This window comes from Mustela nivalis (genome assembly GCF_964662115.1).
Source record: "Mustela nivalis genome assembly, chromosome: 1".
Classification (NCBI taxonomy): domain Eukaryota; kingdom Metazoa; phylum Chordata; class Mammalia; order Carnivora; family Mustelidae; genus Mustela; species Mustela nivalis.
This window is the reverse complement of record NC_139020.1, coordinates 82819402-82836356: the sequence shown is the minus strand read 5'-3', so window position 1 is coordinate 82836356 and position 16955 is coordinate 82819402. Positions and strand designations below refer to the sequence as shown.

Here is a 16955-nt window from a genome sequence, read left to right as displayed (position 1 = left end):
AGTAACTCAAGGCAAGTTAGTTTCTCTTTAGGTCTCATTTTCATCAACTGTAAAATGGAGATACACCTCCTTCATATGGTCAGTGAGGGGATTAAGTGAAATAATCCATGGAAAGAATTAGCAAGGTGCCTGTCACATCACAAGTGCTCAGCTCTTATTAAGATGATGACTTTGAGAGCTCATACTGAAACATTACTGCTCTCATATATTTTTTAGAGCAGAAATATTCTCAGAACTATATTAATCATTATGCTTAGCCAAAAGAGAGCAAAAGCACGCAAGAGCATCATTCTCAGCTTGGCACAGGGACTCGCCCAGCTCAGGTTGTTGGCTTCCCATGCAGCACAGGCCTGGGGCAGACGGCTCCTATAGGCAGTAACTGCAGTTCCTATAGTCATGGGGCAGGCAGAGCAGCTGGAAAGGCCCACGGGTTAGAGAAGGGCAGACTGGCCTCCAATTGAGGTTGTGTTAGAGGACAGTAGAAAGTTAGTAGTAGGGGCAAGACAGGCAGCTGATCAAATTCAAGAAGACAGACAACAGTGTAGGCAGCAACAGTGACAGATCAAGCCCAGAGAAAGAGGGCTGAGTTCAGCTAGCTGGAGATAAACGGTGGGAGTTAAGGTCCCAGAGAATCCCCCAGGGAGATACCTCATTGAGAGCATTTGACCTGGACTGCAGGCTTTTTACCCCTGAAGTTCCAAATGGACTCATTTTATTAGAGAAAACTCATCTCTTTATCATAGACAAGGTGGGCCGGGGATCATCCTTATCTTCTCCATAGACTTGAGGTCTATCGGTCAGAGAGTAGTAAGACCAAGTCTGCCTATTTGGAACTCCTTCAAAGTATGTATGAACCCGTGGTGTGGTAGGCTGATCAAAGTAGAGCAGAGTCACTTTCATGGGGCTGTGACCACCAAAAGATGTAAGAATGAATCTTCTGAAAGAGGTCCCAAAGTGATGATCATGAGAAATAAAACAACTTTAACTAGACATACCAGCTCCAAACAATGAAGCTTAAAGTTTTTAAAAATTATGAAATGGATATTTTACTTGCCTGACAAACTAGAGACTTGGGGATGTTCCAGCCACTTATATTTTCATATTTTATTTTGCATATTTAGTGTCACGTTACTGCCGTCATCCATGCCAAAGCTGTTGTTATAATCAATAACCTCTACTAGAATTCTGGGCAGGGTCTGTTTGTTTTCTGAAGCTAATTCCAATAATGTTTTCTGAAAATGTCTTGATTCTCACTGTTTATAAGCAATCGGGAGTGAGCCAGACTTCCACACAATGAAGAGAGTTATCCTGGTCCCATGAGCACAGAGATAAGGTATGATGATACTGTGGTGGAGCAGGGTTCCACTCCCAATTCATCCTGAGACACACAGAAGAAACCAGCCTGCTGAGGACATTGGAGCGAGGAAATCTGCTCTACTAAGAAACATCAGGGGACCTAGAGGCCAGGCTAAATTAAATAAGGTAGAACTGTTAGCAAAGCTGTACAAAAGATATTGCACATCACGTTTATATGATGACCCATGGGGGAAGAACGTGCATTGATGCACAAAGATACTTAAGGTGCTAGAACCTAAGTGGTATAGCAGGCTATATATAAAACAAATGTAGATTATCCCAGAATTTCAATAAGGTCAAAAGTTAATCACCCTATTATCTTAATCTCACAAAACAAACTGAGGGTTGCTGGGGGGAGGGGGTTTGGGAGAAGGGGGTGGGATTATGGACTTTGGGGAGGGTATGTGCTTTGGTGAGTGCTGTGAAGTGTGTAAACCTGGTGATTCACAGACCTGTACCCCTGGGGATAAAAATATATGTTTATAAAAAATAAAAAAAAAAAAGTTAATCACCCTAAAGCAACACTAAAGCCATCACATATCACTGGACCCAGCAATGGTTGATACTGTCAGGAACTGGGGCTTTGAGAAAATCGGAAGGCCATAAGTCCAAACCTTTAACACACAGGCAGAATGATTTCTGATACTCAGTTTCCGTCATTCAAATAAAATATTCAGTCATTTAATTCCTATTAAATTAATTCTATTGTCATTCCCAGCAAAGGCACCCTAAACACTTAATTTTCACATTACTTTGGACTTGCAAATCATGAGATAATTTCATACTTAACTACAACGTTTTCCAATATGGCTCATCAACGCCCTCTAGCGATCATAAGATCAGTTCAAGTCAGTCATCCCCCTCACCAAAATTGTTTTAAAAAGGCACCAAGTCACTGAAGTGTTCAATTTTTGATGCCTGCTAAAAATAGATCTTCTGCCACTGTTATTTGTACTCAAGTTACTGCTCTTTAGAATCCATAATAGACAAAACCACTTATTAAGGAACATACAATTCAATCATCTGAAAACATGTCAAAGCAACCTTTGCTTGATCTCATTGTGAACATCAGAGAGCCTTTTAACCATGAATAAACATGATTACAAAGTAGTTAAGAAACATCTTTTTTTTTTTTTTTTAAATAATACACTTGTTTAGTTACTTCATTTCTCTTCCCAGCTTCTTTCTATGTATTTCAATGACTATCATACATGATCGCAAAGGCCATATTCACAACAGTCTGTATTACAGTTGCCTGGTCATTTATTTCCCACCACATTTGGTATGTTTGTTTGCTTGTTGTTGTTGTTTTTAAATAAAGACTTTCAGCAGATGTTCCCATTCATTAACTGTGTACCAGGGTTCTTAAACAGGTGGCCTCTAGGAGCATTGATCTGCAGGTATGGTCTAGTCACATTTTAAATTTTCTTACTAGTTGCCAACACTTAAATATCTGAATTTCTGGCATCCCTTAAGAGAAGAAAGCACATTTGGCAGTGTCTGTCTATCCAACATCCCTGCTTAGCAACACATCCAGGATCTAAGCAGGACTCCCCCATTAGGTAAAGCCTGTGTTCTCCAGGAGCCAGTCACAGCTTAGCCTACAGCAGCCACAAGGATTTCTTACCTGGCCCCTCCAGGCATCTGAGTTTCAACTCCTGAGTTTGTGACCCATTTGAATTCTTCCTGTAAAAGTTTTCTTTATAATCCTTATAACCAAACTAATCTATCATATTAGCACAACAAAACTCTACCAGAGGCACAGACTAAAGGGAACACACTGTTATAAAGAAAAGGAAAAAGATATTCTTAGTAATAGACAAATGAGTAGTCTAGGTTGAGGTCAAATGCAATCGATTCCCTCAAACTTGATGAAGTTTGTGCTTATGAATTAAGTCTTCATTCTCAGATGACAAAACCTCACCACGGGTTCATTTATAGCAAGTGAGCAATAGTGATAGACTTAACAACAAGCTACCTGTTCACATTTCAACATTTCCTTCTTAGAACCAAAGACCTAATGATCAAATGATTGGCAGTCAGACCATAAAGAGAAAACATGGCACTCACAGGTGTGCTGCTGTCTGAGAAGGTGTTCATGCTGACAGAGCTGCTCAGCTTCTCTGAGGACACAGAGGGTGGGGACGGGCTTCTCTTCTCGAGAGGGTCCTGCCGCTGCAGGTACTCACGCCAGGCTCGCTGAATGCTGGAAAACAAAACAAAACAGCATGCGCTCTGTCACTACTTGGTCACAGACTCAGAAAAGCACAAGAAGTCTGAAGGAAATGGCTTTGGAAACGGAAAATGTAACACACAGAATGTGACACAGGAAATCGGAAGACCTGTACTGTTTCTCTCTTCTACTGATTTGACAATCATGGACTAAGTTAAATCAGTCTACAAGAGTCATCTTGGCCAGAAAAAGTCATCAAAGTGAAACTAGTTTGCACATGTAAATGTACTTTGATTTATGGGACACAAAACCTTTCAATTTCTCATTCTACGTTTCAAATGAGAATAATAAATAGGCTAGCATATCCCTTATTCGTGCACTAATATAGCCTTGTTGAGAGACACTTTGAGACAAGGTCAGCCCTAGGCTCTGACAGTGACTTCAGTGCAGCTCGAGAGGATGCCATCTGCACAGACCTCAAGATGAAGGGAATCCCATGATGCTATGGCCCTGCTCTGGGGACAAGATAGTCAAGAGCCCTGTGGTCATGGATTTTTACATACTGTGGAAGGAAACAGGTAATATATGATAAGTAGAGGAATGGACAGAGAGGACAGAATATCTTGAAGTGCTATGAACTATCCAAAAGCTGAAACAACACAAGATTAGGTGGCTGTTGGAGATTTTACCCAAGGAAACTTTTTATTTCCTGTGATTAGTATCAAAACAAAGTCTTCTGCTTCCTATAATAGAAAGCTCTTCTTTGTGAAAGAGAAGTAATTTTTTTTTCTACCTGAACTGGTTTCTAATCTTTGAAATTAACATCTAGTTTTTCACAGGTGATCAGTGAATATAGTTCTCTTCTGGGAATTAACCAAACGTGAAGACCAATTTTCAAGATTCAGCCTTTTAAAATAGTTTTAACTAGTTGCACTAATTCCACTACTATTTCTTCTTCACTTGTAGAAGTATCTGATCTTCTACAATTCTTCCCAAACCCAATCAAGGCAATCAAAGTTGTCTCTGTATAAACAAACTGATTTATTTGTATTTGGCTGAATGGTTCAAAAAGCATCAATTCTCAATGGTCAGAGGTTAGAAAGGGCGCCAAAAAACTACGACGTTACAAAATTTATACATGTCCCTATTAAGGCTCTGAATTATAATGCTCAAGGTAAAGTCCAAAAGCCACAGTTAAACAATACCTTTGGGTCAGAGGCCAATTTCCCCTGAAGCTATGAAACACAAGTTTCAAGGGCCCTTACAAGCCAAGGTTTTCTTCTAAGACCCTAAGAGGGGCTCTCCATGGTTTGCATAAAACTGCAAAAGTAGAAAACTTCTAGGATTTTTTTTAAGAGCACTCCAAATTATATATACACTTCAGACCCTATTAAGGCAGGATATGGTCCTGCTTTGGATTATATGTGGTTTCTGTTTAATTATACAATGCTTGCTCAAAATACATCCTTATTTATTTACTTTTCTTCAGTTTAGGTATTTTAAACCGAATCTCAAGGAAAGTTCTGTAAGAGTTTGGTAGTCCTGCTGCTTCTTCAGGGATCCTTTTTATTAGGGAGTAGAAAAGTTTTGGAAACTGTTAATAATTTTTATGTCATCTAAAGTACTTAGGGTCTCCCAGCGTCCTGATAACAAGTTCAGCCACTGGAGGGCACCTAATGTTTGTAAACCTGCCTATTAAGGGCTTTAAAAAAAAAAAAAAAAAAAAAGTGTCACCGTAAAGGCTATTTTAAAAATATAAAAAATTAGCAAGGCATGGGACACCCATACATTTGGTGGTATTGAGGTGTTCTCTCTTTCTTGCTTATCGTCTTGATTATTTAGAAAATATGGGAAAAAAACGTAGTAGCCAGGTGAGTTTTTATTTTAGCTTATTGAACACCAGGGGGCAGTGTGATGCCTTTAAAGAACCAAATAATGCCCGGCAAAACGGAAGTGAGATGGGCAAAGGTGAATTTGCACTTAAAGCATCCCCTGCCCCCTTTTAGTTCTGTGGTGCCTGGAAAGTGACATTATCACTTTTCCTTAAGCTAAAGACTAAGAAGACAGCATTCCTTTCTTCAGGTGGGTGAATATCCTCTTTTAGTTGACAGAAATGTGACAAAACTAAATACCTTTAAAATGTGTATTAAAATCACCTCCTCCTCCTCACCTCTTTAATACAAAAGCTATTTTAAATTTTTGAATATTTACCTTCTATCCTTGTCCACATATATGGAAACAATTTTACTTATTTGAAAGAGTATTATACTATATTTTATTCTTTTTTAACTCAGAAGTTAAAAATGAGAGGTCAGGCACATCACTATTATCTAAATTGCTACATTGGATATTTTTAAAATGGTAGATATTTTTTAAATGCTATTATGCTATTATTACTCTCTGAATCATAGAGAACTATTTACATCACACACTGTTTACTCCCATTTGGCCACTTTGTAGATTAAATTGTTCTATTATTAGCTCTCTGAATACAATCCCCAAATGCTATTTTACCGAAAGAGGGAATTAAAACAAAACGGAGAAGCACCTCATCCCTCAGTCATGGAGAATCACTTTTCAGCCTTCTTATCCCAGCTGTACCACAATTCCTACTCACAAGTCTCCTTCAAGGCTGCAGAGTAAACCCTGAACACCAACTACCTTGACATATTTATTTCTAAAACTAAGCCTTGCTATCAATATAACTCTTTAAAGGCTGGTTGCAGTAAAGGAGAACATCTTGTGTGTTTCTATATTTTGAATTATGAATATAGAGGCTTATTTCAAAGTACATGAGAAATACATTTTTCAATAATTTTTTTTGCTTGTCTAACTCCTGTTTATCTTCTATCACAGAGCCTGCCTCTGCCATTTCTCTGTATGTTCCTGTCCGTCTCACAGCGCCAGTGGCTCCCTCCTGCGCTCATGGTCACTTGATGTCTTACAGGTTGTGCAGTCCTGGTTGTCACTGGCTATCCTTACATAGAAGATGTCCTTGCCGAGAAGACAGAGCTCTGTGAGCTGGGATGCTTAGAGAAGGTTTGAGGGAGTCCTAGTGCTTTAATTAGCCTCGAAGGGTGGAGGGATTTAGACTAGTAAGAAGGATGAGGAAAGCCTAAGGGCAAAGCCTTGGAAATGAGGGTACCAGGCAGAAGGTAGGAGGTTTCCAGAGGAAAGGAGTGGGGCATGAGGCTGTGAGGACAGAAGAAGGATCCCAGATGTCTCTGAGGGTGAGCCTGGGGGCAGACTGGGCAGTACCTGCCCCTTGGGAGGGGAACCCCATCCTGGCACAGTTGATTATTGCCAGATCTTACTACTTATCAAGAACAGTCAGAACTCTGAGTTCTTATATGAAAGTTACTATTTCCTAAATCTTACCAAATAATTTCTTAGTATATGTGCTGCCGAAGCGAGCACGTTACCAAATAATTTTTATGACATCAAAATACATTATTACCCAAGTAGGCTAAATTTGGGGATGGGAAAAAAAAAAAGGAAACCATCAAAGAAGACAGAAGTCTGAGCATATTAGGACATAACATCTAATTACATATAACCCATTTTATGTGTATTCTTCCATTCAATCCTTATCACAAGTGGAATGTGAGAAGGTGCATTACCATCATAATGGTAGTTTTTGCCTGCCTGATATTAATTTTTCCTTAATTTTGTTCCAGCATTCATTTTTCTTTGGGGACCCACCAATCCATGGGCACAATGTTGGGAGAGCCCACATAAGAATGAAGCTATAATGTCCAGAGCAGAGCTTACAGAAGAAGGAGGACAGAGATATCTGATGATGCTTGACTACCTGGGTCCAGATATGAGGCCCTGGATGTTTCTGTTAGGTGATCTAATATAATCTATTTTTTATTAAAAAAAAAAGTTAGTTTGAGTTGAGTTTCTTTTACTTGCAACCAGGAGTCCTCGACAAGTTACAGGAAACAAGATGAGAGCTAACTGACAGACCTGACATTTGGACCAGATCCCCTGTCTTTCCATTACATTGTGTTCCCTCCTCATGGTTTGGCAAAAGGCAGAAAGGGAGAAGAAAGCAAGGTGATGGATTTGGCTTGTCACATACTGACTCTGAGTAGATAAGTAGAACCCCTATTTGTTTAAGCCTGTTAAATTTTCTATGTGCGACTAAAAGCTACCCTAACAGATAAGCTGAGATTTCATTATTTGGTGTCTGTCTCTATCCTGTATCCTGATACAGACCTGCCCAAACACCACTGAAGGGCCGCTGCATGCAACAGGCAGGTTTCCCACAGCATTTGCCTGTATCTCTAGCCTGCTTCCACTCCATTCCAGTTTCTGCCTAGCTTGTAACTTCTGACCTCATTTGATTGTTGGTACTTCTTAAGCCTCATGGGTTATGCCCTTATGGATCTTTCTGCAGGTTTCTTCACCTCGACAGTCCCCAACTCCTAACTCCATCACAAATGGCATTTGGGTAACTTGGGCCTTGGCTCTATAACACTCTTCTTTCTGAAGATTGAGAAAGCACTCTAGAAATAAGGCACCTAGAGACTACTGCGTCTGAAAGAGAACAGCAGCTCTCGGAGATATTAACCACGCAAAAAGAAGAGTGTCAGAGTGAAGTAAGTCAAGCAGAGAGAGTCAATTACCATATGGTTTCACTTATTTGTGGAGCATAACAAATAGCATGGAGGACATGGGGAGATGGAGAGGAGAAGGGAGTTGAGGGAAATTGGAAGGGGAGGTGAACCATGAGAGACTATGGACTCTGAAAAACAATCTGAGGGTTTTGAAGGGGCAGGGGGTGGGAGGTTGGGGGAACCAGGTGGTAGGTATTAGGGAGGGCACGGGTTGCATGGAGCACTGGGTGTGGTGCAAAAAACAATGAATACTGTTACGCTGAAAAGAAATTAAAAAAAAAGAAGAAGAAGAAGAAGAGTGGCAGATTAGACTAATCCAGACAACTCTTTTCCAAGAAGTCTTCTGCCTCCACTAGACTGTGACTCCCTTGAGGGCAGTGTCCATCATATTGTCACAGTTCTAAAAATATGGTAAGTAGGTGATCAACAAATACATTCTCCTAACATTGTGCCCCAGAAATAACTCAATAAATCTTCAAACAAGAAAAAGTTTTCCCTCATGAGGAAGTGTGCTTAGAAGCTAAGTGTGTTTATTTTATTCAGCAGCTCTGTGACCTCTGTTTGGAACTTTCCTATGTTTTCCATCTCTTCATGGAAGTTCTTACTGTGCTCATCCAATCTTCTCCCAAGTTCAGTGAGTACATTTATGAGCATTACTTTAAACCCTTTACTATACAATTTACTTATCTCTGTTTGATTAACCCCCCCCCCCCCAGGCTTTATCTTGTTCTTTCATTTGGAACATGTTCTTCCGTTTCTTCATTTTGCTTGACACTCCCTACTGGTTTCTAAGTGTTAGATGAAACAGCCGCCTCTCTGAGTCTTAAATGGTTGGCCTTGTGCAGCAGATGAACTCTGCCCTAGCTGTTGGCTATCTCTCAAACTTTGTGATTGTTCAAGCAGCCTGTTTTTTTAGTAGTTCCCAGTAGTGGAAGTTGTGCCAAGACCAGTCCGTATCCTAAAGAGGAGGATCATAATCAGAACCTAAATTCAGGCTGACTAGAAGCCAAACCCTTAGGCAGCAGCTTTTGAAGTATGCAAACATATACGTTCCTGTGTGGCTATAATTGTAAACTCTGCTGGCCTCCAGAACCAGGTGATCTGGAGATGTTCCCTGGGTGACAGTAGCGAAATCTGGAGCTCTAGATGAGTATATTATCTCCTCTCTGGGAGATGTGGGTGAGCTGCAGTGACATACAGAGAAAGCACAAAGATGGCATCCCCAGGCTTCTATTCCCTGGGACCATCTCTGTAGCTTACAGATGTGTGCCAAATCTGAATTCTGCCCCTAAGGCCCACACTCCAGGTCAAGCAAACAGACCTTTTTCACAGAGAGGCCAAGGCTGTGCTTCATCTGCTGCCTATTCAGGGCCCCAGAATGGTAACCTGCCAAGAATTAGTCTCTCCAATTGTTACAGTCCCCTAGGACCCAGGAATGCAAGCTCCCCTGGCTATCAGAGCCAAGCAATCAAGAGGTTTCCCCTGGGCAGCAGCCACAAAAACCAGGGCAATAATGTAAAGACTGGGATACCAGACATGTATATGAGCTCCCTTCCAAGACATGTTAGGACTCGGAATGTGGCAGAAGGAGAGTTTAAAGATAGTGCCTGCCCTCTGAGGTCTTAGGAAAGGTTGACAGTCAGTCCTTCAATGTGTATTTAATTAAAAGTCTGCCCTTGGGGCTGCAGCTATGACGATAAGCTAATAGACCTCTTTCACATCAGTACTGAGCTCCTGGGTCTGTTGCTCTTGCTGTGCCCTGGGGGTGGTAGCTGTTTAAGACTCCTTCTCTGTTGGTTACAGTCCTATGGGGACAGCTAGTGCCACCAGAGCCAGTCAGTATAGAGATATTCCCTGGCAGCAGCAGCAAAAATCAGGGCCCTAAACAAAGGTGTAAGCTCCTTTCTCCAAGATTCCAGTGTGCTGGAGCAAGGCAGAGGGACAGCACGAAGGTGGCATCCGCTGGCCTCCATTCACTGAGGTCCCCACTATACGCTCCCAGATTGATTTAAAACCAGGAGCCTGTCGCTTAGGCCAAAGCTCCTGGACCAGCAGCAAATAGACCTCTTTCTCAGAAAGGTGGGTATGTGTTTCAGTCAGCTGTCTGTGCCGTGTCCTGGGAGTGGTGGTCTGCCAGGAACTCTCTCTAATTGTCACAGTCCTGTGGGATACAGGAATATCAAACCCCCTGGCCTCCAAAGCCAGGTGATCAAGGGGTATTCCCTGGGTGGTGGCCACCAACACCAGGCCATCCAATCCAGGCCAGCTGTCCTCTGGGAGATACCACTGTTCTGCAGTGCAGAAGGAGAACACAAAGATGGTGCTCATTGGCTGAAGCAAGAAAGAGGGGGAGTGCAAAGATGGCACCTGCCAAAAACAGAAAAAGAGAGAAAGCAAGAAGGAAGGGGAGGAGAAGTCAAAGGAGGAGAGGGAGGAGGAGAGGAAGAGCAAGAACAAAAAGAGAGAGAGAGAGAGAAAAGTGAAGAAATAAAAAGAAAAAAAATTTAAAAGATGGTGCCCACTAGCTTTAGTAAGGCAGAGTAGGAAGAGGGCTCCCACCATTCTCTGACCCCAGAGAACAACACCCCAGCAGGCCTCTGGCTCTCAGACCCATACTTCAAAATTAGGAGACCAGTTTTTTTCACATGAAGTCTGGGCACTTTTCAAAGGGCTCCTTCTGCATGGGACCCTGGGACAGGTGTCTGCACACAGGCCCTTTAAGAGCTCTGCCTTACCCTCAGTTGGCCATAACCCTGCAGGTCTCATGGGCACTGGAACCCCTCTCATCTCCAAAGCCAAGTGTTTTACAGACTTGTGTCTCGGGTGCTGGTCTTAGCAGTTAGGGTACCTGATGCAGAGTAAGATCCTTCATTCTTCAGGAAGAAGTTCTGTGTTTTGAGTTCCTTCCTGATTGTGAGTCCCTGTACTGGGATTGGGATTTACAGAAAGATTATGTCCCAGCATTTCCTACCTGTTTTGATGTGGCTTCCCTCTCATCTGCCTGACTTAAAGGGGTTGCTCTGCCAGTTTGGGTTTTTTTTTTTTTTTCCCCAGGGATATTGTTCCATAAATAGCTGTAAATTCCGTGTGTCTATGGGTGAATTCAGAGTCTTCCTGCATTAGGCATCTTGAACTGGAACTTCCCAGAAACTAAGTGTGTTTAGAGACATATAGGTTTTGATCAGTTTACTTCTCATTAGTTGTGATCTTTGGGTAAAATACTAAAGTTATTGGCCTACATTATGCTTACTCACAAAACAGGAATAACAATAACCTCTGTGAAATTCTTGAAAGGAACTAAGGATAAGGTATCTAAGTCAGTCTCAAACTTGATAAATAGAGGTCTTAGAAGATCATCATAATTACTTAAAAAAACCAAACACTTTCAGAAATTTTAAGTAATATGTGCTAATCATATATATTAGTGTGATATGCTGGATTCCTAAGGATCCTTAAGGGAACTATTTCATTAGCCCAATTTGGCATAAAAACATGTTTGAAAACAGTATAACTCCATGGAAAAGATACATTAGGTCAATTTTTTTTTTAAATTTTCTCATTGAAAGCTTACTACAATCCTTTTTGACAGGGTTAATATTATTTTATAGAGGAATGCAACTGTGGCCGATAGGCAAGCAGTGTTCCCACGGTCACACAGTGGGTAAAGAACAGAGCTGGGATTTCTCCTATTTGCTCTAACCCCAGGGTCTATGCTCTCAACCATTCTTCTCTCATTTCTTCTTTTAACTAAACTTCTGATCCAACTTCATGGGCATAACTCTCAAATGAATGTTACTTAGCAAGGCTTTATTGAGAAATATCTTTGAAAGTCTTCTGGGAATTGTCTTTTTACTGTCTGTCTGTGTTTATCTCTCTCGCTCCCTCTCTTTTATAGAATCTAAATGTTATTTCATCACCAAATCATCAAATACATTAATAAAAAATGAGGGAAACTGGGCACATTTAACAAGTAGATGTTCAAAAGATGACTTGTAGTCAATAGATGCCTATATTGTGCATAGCAAAATATTTATTTTGCTAGAACATCAGAGAGGGATTGCACACAGTTAGTGAACAACTGTTAAGTGATGGTTTGTATTCAGAAGATGCATTGTAGATCTTACTACAACAGGCAAGATGTGACCCCCATGTGAAGGGCAGCAGTTTTATGGGATTTGGAGAGTCCATTTCCTTCCTTTCAGTCAGGCCACTGTGCTGAAGCCTGTGCTCCTTGATGTGTGCCTTCAACCCCAGGCCCCCAGGCAGCCTTGCCTCTTAAGAAGACATTTGTCTTCACTCTTAGACTTGTGCTGAGGGACTTTGCTGTGGTACTTTCACTATTACTTTTGCTTTCACTGAATTTTCTGACTTGCGACGCTTGCCTTTGCTTGATCTTCAGAAAACCTGCTTTTCACCTCCCTCAAACGACTTTTTTATTAAAAGCTGTGCAACCTTGATTGCTTTTTCCCTTTTGACACAGTCCTTTGATCCTTCAAGTCTGAAACTCAAAATTACCTGTGAACGGGTGCATTCATGAACCAGGCAATGTACCCTTCCCGACATTTCCTCTAAATTCCACCCCCACACTCACATGCGTTCTTTCCTGGCAGGTCTTTACTTCTTTCACGGACACTCTGCACTCCACAAAGAGGTTGAGACTTTCTTTTTCTTTTCTTTTCTTTTTTTTTTTTTTAAGATTTTATTTATTTATTTTACAGAGAGAGATCACAAGTAGACAGAGAGGCAGGCAGAGAGAGAGAGAGAGAGGGAAGCAGACTCCCTGCCGAGCAGAGAGTCCAATGTGGGACCCAAACCCAGGACCCTGAGATCATGACCCGAGCCGAAGGCAGCGGCTCAACTCACTGAGCCACCCAGGCACCCCAGAGACTTTCTTATCAAATTCTTTTCTTTTCAGTTGGGCTGCGTGTGAGGAAACAACTGAGAGTCTTTCCTGCCCCACCTCAAGTTCTCACTAGTGCACGTGTATGATGGGGGCAGCCCACACTTGAGAACAGTCTCATCCTCCTTATTGTCTTGTATGCTCACAGATTGGCCGCCAAGGTGCATCCCACCTCAGGGCTTGCAGAGGTTGGAGTGTCCAGAAAACCTTCACTGGAACCTTCTAACCCTCTCCGCCTCATCAGGGAAGGGAGAGGAGAGTTTCCAGGAAACCAAGCAGATCTAATAATATAGTAATCCTCAGCAGGTTCCCACCAACAAATGCCAGAAGACCCTGAGAGAAAGCCTATGAAGTCTGACAGTGACTCTGGAACCTGGCACAAGGCCCCATCTTTCATATCCAGTGCTATGAAGGACTAAAGAAAATCCTTTGGGAAGTGGGAATGAGGGTTTGCCAAGATCCACCTTGTTGTGAGGATGCCCAAGGTCAGTCTGAGGGAGACAGTCCCAGCAGAGCAAGGGGCACAATGAAATGCACAGCCTGCATCATTGGTGGGGACTCAGGGGAGACCAAATGACCCTTCTCACAGGGCCCCAACACTTAAGAGCTATTTTTGAGGAAACAACTGACGAGGAACTAAGTGTTACCATTAGTGGGAATCCTGGGGCAGTTGGGTGTTTAGCACATGAGGGATGGGAGAGGTAATATCAAGGAGAAGGGGCAAGTAGAAAGAGGAGAGAATACAGAGGAGAACAAGCTGCACAATTGTAGGAAAGATCTAATGTGTGTAGAGGGGAGATGTTCAACCTGTCTTGAGAGTTAAGAATTTAATAACCAGATTAGGCAAGAGTCACTGAACTGGACTAAATTCTCCGATGGGACTCAAATTCCATTATTGGACAAGATTAAGCTTTCTCTTCCTCATCCCCCTCCAGTGAGTGGAAATGGGGTGCAGTGTTATTTGAAGAGATAAAACCATTCTGTTTGCACCTCACTGAGCTGAGACTCCTCTATCGAGCCAACCACAGGGAAAGTCCCAGACTCTCTGAGCTGGCTGGAATCTCATCCAGAGATTTTTTTTTTTTTTTTTTTTCCTTGCCTGCTCCTCTTCCTGGCACCTGTCCCTCTGCCTACTTATTAGGGATGCTGAAAACCAAAAAAGACCAGACAGGTTTCTTAGCTTCATTTCAGCATTCAAATCAAACACTCCTATTTTTCACACACACAACTTTCCATTCTAGCACTTTTTCATTTAAGAGGATGTTATCTTAATGAGAAAATTCCTAAGAATAAAGCAACCTCTGTTTGAAAACTCACATCCTGTGTAGTGAGGCTGACACATTGCTTGCATAAAATTTGGTAGCCTGATTTATTATTCACTTAGTAAGCATGACACAGAGCTTCCTAGGAAGGGACCCAACAGGTTCAGAAGCTATGTTTGAACTTTATCTTGAAGGTATCTCTATGTTTTCACTCAGAGACAAGCTTTTTATTGATAACCAGGGTTAATGTAAATTGGCAGGGGTTTATGTTAATATTTGCTTTTATCCAGCAGGATATTATATATATGTGCATCATTTCTGTTCCTAAATCCATGGTTTATTGTTCTTCAAAGTTGTACACCTCAAGCCTCCCTTCTTCAGGGTGACTTATTTTCTAAAAGATTCCTCTTAGGGCTTTCCTGCAAATGATCAGTTATCAGTTATGAGTAGCCAACCTCAGACATGTTTAAATTCTCAGATACATGCCTCTCAGAGTATTAAGCTTGTGTATGTGCCCACGTGTGTGTGTGTGTGTGTGAGAGAGAGAGAGAGAGAGAGAGATATTATATAGGCTCTCACTGAAAATTCTTATATGCACTCCTGAGGGAAAATCAGAACAGGAAAGGATCACAGAGAGTGAGCATAGTTTAAAATTGCCTCTAAGGTGATTATGATAGGTCCCTTCTCTACTTAAATATGGTTTTAGAAAGTTGTTGTTTTGTTCTAGAATATAGCCTGTCTCACTCTGGAAGTTACCAGTTTCATTTTTGTTAATATTCAAGTGTTCTTAGAATCATCTTTTTTTTTTAAGATTTATTTATTTATTACAGAGAGAGATGAGAGAGAGAGAGAGAGAGAGAGAGAGAGATTGTGAGAAAGGGAAGGGGCAGAAGGAGAGGGAGAAAGGGAATCAGACTCTGTGGAGGAAAGCAGACTCCGTAAGGGGCTCCTGACATGGGGGCCCCAACCCAGAGGCTAAAGCAGAGCTTGATCTCAAGACCCTGAGATCATGACCTGAGCTGAAATGAAGAGTCAGAGGCTTAACCAACTGAGCCACCTGGGGGCCCCATTCTTAGCACTATCTTTATATAATAGTCATTTGTAGTTGGGACAGAGATTCACATTTGCCCTTATTAAGAAAGAATATAAAGGAACATGACAGGAAGTGAATAGGAAAAGAAGAGATTTTTTCCAAATTATATGGATGAGAGGTGGAATGGAAATAGGAGGAAGAGGATTAAAAGTGTTTAGGTGTTTAATAAAAAAATGGCCCAATGTAAAAATAGCCAAGTTGTTCCAAGGTGGAATTAACCAAGTTACTAAGATGAAAGACAGCGGCAAATGCTAGTGGATGCTAAAGAGGTGCATTCTGCCTTAAAAAGGGAAAAACCAAGAAATGAGGCCGTGATGACAACAAAATAGTCCCCCATATTATCCAGTAGATGGTGCTGTTTTCCCAAAACAGTTTTGTTGCCGCTCAGAACAGAGGAAATTATCTTTAAAATATAGATGTGAAATACATAAATGCTTAATTCTTGTATCCCCAAATTCCAGAGTAGTCTAGAAGTTCAAAAAACAAGAACTGTAAAATTACTGCTTTAATGTAAACTTTGAAATAACTTACATTTTCACCTTTGATTCCAAGGGCTGTAGATTGAGGGGATACTTTTCAATATTATTCTCCATATCCATGGCCAGCTGGTGACTAGAAACAGAAATAATGCCTCAATATAGCTGAATCTAGACAACCTACATGGCAATAAAACTGATAATTTATATTTATTTGAAAAAGCAGATATACATCCAATTTTGTTCATTTTAATTAATTCAAAGAGGCCTAAAGGTTGCTATTGATGGATAATGGATAAATAACCATATCATAAAAAGAAAATATTGTTTTGCCTTTTACCTTTTCTGTTCTTTTGATTTTTTCCTCTTAGTTCAATATTCATATTTAAGGCATGAGAGTCATTTCCTTTAAGCAAAGAGGAAAACAAAATATTGGGCCGTTTAGGTGGGGCGGGGGGAATATAAGAAGAGTGTTACAAATCCCATGGCATTGTTCAAGTTGTAAAGGAGATTTTATTCATTCTCACTCCAATGGCACCACTGTCATTGAACCTTTCCTCCTTTCATTCTGTAAGCTTCACAGAGCTCTCACAACGAGAAAAGCATGAATCTCCGCCTTGGAAAACTCCTGGCAGGGGTCTATAGATATAGGATCACTGCTCCTCTGGGCTTATTGGGCAATCACTGGGTGCTACAATGGTCAAGGAAGATTTCATGGAGATGGTGGTAGTTGATGTGGGTTTTGAAGAATGGACAAGAATTAAGTAAGTTGAGATGTGAAAGGTAATACATATGAGAGAGATATTAAAACAAAGGATTAGGGGTGATAAAATTCAGGCTATTTTTAGACAATAAAGAGCAATTTGGTGAAAGTGGAGGATAAAAGTAGGAAATAAGTTTGGCTAAGCAGAAAACCAATAGTCACTGGCCACAAATTACATATAAAACACTATCATAGATATTATACATGTATTATCTTAATTCTCACTGTAGCCTCTACCAATTATTTTCCCCACTGTACAGCTGAGAAATCAGAAGCTCAAAGAGATTATGTTCTTGTCACTATACAGCAG

The 16955-nt window shown here is 41.1% G+C and overlaps 1 protein-coding gene across 2 annotated transcripts in view; it reads right to left on the bottom strand.

Moving 5' to 3' along the window:
- IQCJ (IQ motif containing J) overlaps positions 1-16955 on the bottom strand; it is a 250274-nt gene that overhangs the window by 34231 nt on the left and 199088 nt on the right. For both annotated transcript variants that reach the window (XM_082687497.1, XM_082687496.1), the window contains exons 3-4: positions 15938-16018; positions 3427-3562 (exon numbers count right to left, since the gene is read on the bottom strand). In XM_082687497.1, the coding sequence (XP_082543623.1) occupies positions 3427-3562; positions 15938-16018 (217 nt within the window). The remainder of the gene's footprint in view (positions 1-3426; positions 3563-15937; positions 16019-16955) is intronic.